Genomic DNA, 4,347 nt, shown 5'->3' with positions numbered 1-4,347 from the left:
ATATTTGCCCTGATATGATTCAGTGCTTCTTGATTCAAATTAAAATTATAACATATGTTAATGGTCCTGTTAAAATTTTGCGGCTTATCAAACATCACCTCACAATGAATGTAAGTTGTGAGCTTAGTGATTTCAAAACGAATCGAACTCGATAAATGATTTGTTAACAAACCGAGCTTGAACTATTCGTGAGCTTAGTGATTTGAAAATGAACTGAACTTGAGCCTAATTTTGTCCAACTCAGCTAGTTTAGATTCCTATCTATGATCAAATATTTGGCAAAAACTTATGTGAGACGGTCTCACCGATCATATTTGTGAGACGAATCTCTTATTTGAGACATCTATGAAAAATATTACTTTTTATTGTGAATATCGGTAAGATTGACCCATTTCACAGATAAAAATTTGTAAGACCGTCACAAAAGAGACCTAGTCTAAGTATTTTGGTGTGGGGCATCCATATATGGCAAAAAAGAGGAGATTCCCACTTTTTATGGGGGAAAAGAAGGGGTCGGGTCCATTCGAGAAAAACCATTCTTGCTATAATTTGGTTGGCGATGCACATTCACTCATTTTTAACTCAAATGGAAGTCACTTTCATTTGAAGTTGAGAATTCATTATCTGCAAGAACTACATCAACATTATTCACGTTAGGCTGGACGATGGACATCGAATCTGGTCCATTCCACTATTGTGACTTGAGTAGAGACTTCTTCTTTGATTAAAATTAAGTCAAAATATTATGACAAAAACTTCTCAATTTTTAGAAATCTGTAGAGCATCAACTGGTAGAGAACTGGCTCTGTGGAGATAGAAACTCTTAGCTGTGACCATGTGCATCGGACTACATAATCTGTAGGCAGACTCATAATCATGTTTCCTTTCAGAAATTGTTGATGAGAATGTTGTAGCATGCTTCATTGAGGAAAAAGATTCAAGCCGAACTTCACTTTTCTCATCCCATGTATCGTTCTTGCATTCTCCTGAGTGAGAATCCAAACTCGGATGCTTGACCATAACCCCAATTTTTTCATCTCCAAGCTCCCTCAACTGTATCTCATACTTGGCCTTAAGCCACATTAACTCCTGCTTACTCTCATTCCCATCAGATGCATTCTCTTTGTCGATTCTTACATTTGATTCATCCTTGTTATTTTGCTCTGACATTTCATGTTCATGTCCAAAGTTAACAGATAAACGGGACGTGTGAGGATTTTGCCCACCATTCGACTGGCTTGAACACATTGGGGCACCCTCTGTAAGACATTTGTCAGGCCATTCAACTTGGTATGTAATCTCTTCAAAACGACCATGTATTGCTCCACATCCGTGCTTAGAACATTGAGGAGCTTGCAGATTCTTTCCCGGTTTGTGGGACGATAAATAGCCAGCTAGAGCACCGTCTGATGCACAATTTTGACAGTAGTTGCTACTACTTTCATGAAAATTTTCTTCAAATCCAGCACCCGTTTTCCAATCCGGTACCAACAAAATTATTTGTGCATCGATCATATTTGCAATCTTGTTTACATCTTGATCTGTAATATCCAACTCAGAAACCATTTCGGCAGCAACACTCGAAGCTGTATCAGTTTCAACGTCAAAAGGGAAGTATATATTCCGGACAAGACCTGGAAACACCAATTTGAAACTCTATATTTCAGCACGTCATGATGAGAATTTTCCATATAAACGAATCTAAAACATACATACCTTCTTTATCTGCAATTCTGAGTTTCAAAAATATAGTCCCATCTTCACTCCTTCTCCCCTTGATTTTAATGTCCACATTATCCAAGTGATCATCTTCATGACTTGTGAATAAATCTATCTCATTCCCTTCATACTCAACCGAGTGGCAATCCAAGCCATTTTCGTGATTATAACAAAGATAGTTTGAGTAACCATTGGCTAGAGAACTGGTTGTGCTATGACGAGCACTCAAGAGGGGCTGCTTTAAAATCGAACCTATTTCATCATAATCTCTCTGATAATTCAACATCCTAAAATCATAAAAAAAATCATCGACTTGGAGAAAAGGGTCGTTGAGAAGTTCCCACGCGGATAACCGGTCAGACACAGTCGCTAAACACTTTTCAACAAATAGCCGTAACTCAAGATCCTTAACTTTGTAAAGGGCATCCGGTTTCTTCCCCTAAGATGAAATACAACAAATCTTAGAATGACAAGAAAAATTGCTAAATATTAGATTGCCGGAAAAAAAAAATCATTCCAGATTCTTACAGAGATCACTTTCTTATAAATTTGAGCAGGATGAGTGCATTCACTATATGGATACTCAAAGGTTACCATCTCCAAAATGCACATTCCAAACGAATAGATATCCACTAATTCATTATATTCCTCTTCATATACCTCAGGAGCCATGAACTCCGGTGTTCCTATTATCAGCAACCAAAATCCGATACTATATCAAACTTTAACAAAAATTCAAGGAAAAAAAATTTCAGGAAACTTTGAAAAATATTAGACGTACCCACACACCGAGCAGCATGTGATTTCCGAAGGATTGCAGCTAATCCAAGATCACCAATCTTGACTTCACCTTGATTCCCATTAATAAAAATGTTGTCGCATTTCAGATCTCTATGAATCACAGGAGGATCATGACTGTGGAGATAAAGAAGCCCTTGTAAAATCTGCCTACACCAGTGCTTGATAGCTCTAGTATTCACCCTTTTATGCTTTAGCCTGTACCTATATCAGATTAAAGAAAATCACATAAATTTTTTTATCAAAATATAAAGATTTTAAAATCCCAGATCACCAAATTTACAGAAAATGGAGACTTACTGTCTGAGGGTACCAGAAGTGAACATTTCTGTCACAAAATTGATGTTTCTATTGGCAGTATCAACCCAAGATGAGTAGAATTTCATAATATTGTTGTGTTTCAAAGTCTTGAGTAAATGGATTTCACGATAAAGCCTCTCAAGATCTTCAGGTCTCTGTAGAAAATCGTAGAGCTTCACCTGATTCCAAGCTACTTCAATCCCTTCATACTCATCAAAAGCTCTGTAACTGAAACAATAAGCAGAAAAATTGAACCCAAAAGTGAATAACTTAAATGTAATAATTATCCATACTGAAAAGGTCAAATCTGGGAGATACCCAATGTACTTTATTAAACACATACACTATTTTTGAAGATCCTTTTCCAAGAATTTCATTATACTGCAATCAGAAAAGAAAAACAAGAAACATGAAGCTATATTTCAAGAAAAATAAATACATATCTTTCCAAGAAATAAAATCAGAAAGATAGAAAATACAGCCCAAATAAGAAAAAGAAAGAGGACGATACCCTTCCATATCTTCCAGTTGGATCAACTTCAACAAACTCAGAGTCTTCTAAATCAAGATCAGTAACACCATTCATTCCTTAAATCAATAATCTATTTTCCTCGGCCCTGATTTTCTTTAATTTGAGGGAGTCTTTCAGTAGTAATGATGCAAAAAAATTTCAGCAAAAAGCAAGAGGAAATACAAGGACCATGATTTGTGTGGAGAAGAAGAGACTTCGGAAAGTCCATAAAAAGGACCCAAATTATTTCCCCAACAACTCACATACACCACAACACACATGATCCATTCGGTAAATCCTTTACACATAAATTTAGGCAAAAACTTGTATGAGACGATCTCACGGCTTGTATTTTGTGAGACGATCTTTATTTAGATAATCCATGATAAAATATCACTTTTTATGCTAAAAGTATTACTTTTTATTGTGAATATGGGTAGAGTTGATCCATCTCACGGTTTGAGATCGTGAGACGGTATCACATGAGACCTACTCTAAATTTATTATTTATTTTTTAAAAGGAAAACAATAAATAAAATCATTCTATATTCTAGTTCCTCGGTTAAAGCGCGAATCTTGACAAAGCACCACTCTTTTTAGCTTACTTTTTATCTCACCACGAGCTATAAAAATTATAAATATTAAACAAACATGCAGAAAACACACTGATTGAGTCACAGTTTAACCTTTTCTTTTTTCTAACACACAGTTTCACCTTACATACGCGCGCGTGTGTGTATATATATATATGTAAAATGGATATTCATACATTCTTTCGAGACAGACAGGGCTGAAACAGCTTGCAGGATGAGGGACCAACCAAGATAATGAAATGATTTATCTTTTTTTAAAAAAATTATTATGTGGCATTTGGCAGTCGCACAAGTGGGTGTCAGGGAATAGTACAAGCAGTGGTACGTTGTTGGAAACTATTGGATAATTGGGATTTAAGGAAAGGTAATTTTTATTTTCTTTTTTAATCTCGAATAATAATTAAATAATAAATAATAATATTAAAC

The 4,347-nt window shown here is 35.5% G+C and overlaps 1 protein-coding gene across 2 annotated transcripts; it reads right to left on the bottom strand.

Annotated features, from left to right (window-relative positions):
- Positions 1-597: 597 nt before the first annotated feature.
- LOC140833842 (probable serine/threonine-protein kinase WNK9) lies at positions 598-3,612 on the bottom strand. Of its 2 annotated transcripts, none has more exons than XM_073198282.1 (7): positions 3,329-3,612; positions 3,161-3,198; positions 2,818-3,045; positions 2,501-2,721; positions 2,248-2,405; positions 1,717-2,158; positions 598-1,634 (listed from the first exon to the last, which is right to left on the bottom strand). In XM_073198282.1, the coding sequence occupies exons 1-7, from the start codon at positions 3,401-3,403 to the stop codon at positions 760-762; spliced, it is 2,037 nt and encodes a 678-aa protein (XP_073054383.1). In that variant the 5' UTR covers positions 3,404-3,612; the 3' UTR covers positions 598-759. The 2 variants fall into 2 exon arrangements, with proteins under 2 accessions (XP_073054383.1, XP_073054384.1); XM_073198283.1 differs by having other exon boundaries at positions 3,136-3,198; positions 3,329-3,399.
- Positions 3,613-4,347: the final 735 nt, after the last annotated feature.

This window comes from Primulina eburnea, chromosome 6, assembly GCF_022965805.1.
Source record: "Primulina eburnea isolate SZY01 chromosome 6, ASM2296580v1, whole genome shotgun sequence".
Lineage (NCBI taxonomy): Eukaryota > Viridiplantae > Streptophyta > Magnoliopsida > Lamiales > Gesneriaceae > Primulina > Primulina eburnea.
This window is presented reverse-complemented; position numbering and strand designations above follow the sequence as displayed.

Coding starts and splice junctions, on each gene's coding strand:
- LOC140833842 (XM_073198282.1), bottom strand. CDS start 3,403: ATGAATGGTGTTACTGATCTTGATTTAGAAGACTCTGAGTTTGTTGAA. Junction 3,046..3,160: donor AAAGGATCTTCAAAAATAGT/GTATGTGTTTAA, acceptor TTATTGTTTCAG/TTACAGAGCTTTTGATGAGT. Junction 2,159..2,247: donor TTTATAAGAAAGTGATCTCT/GTAAGAATCTGG, acceptor ATTTCATCTTAG/GGGAAGAAACCGGATGCCCT.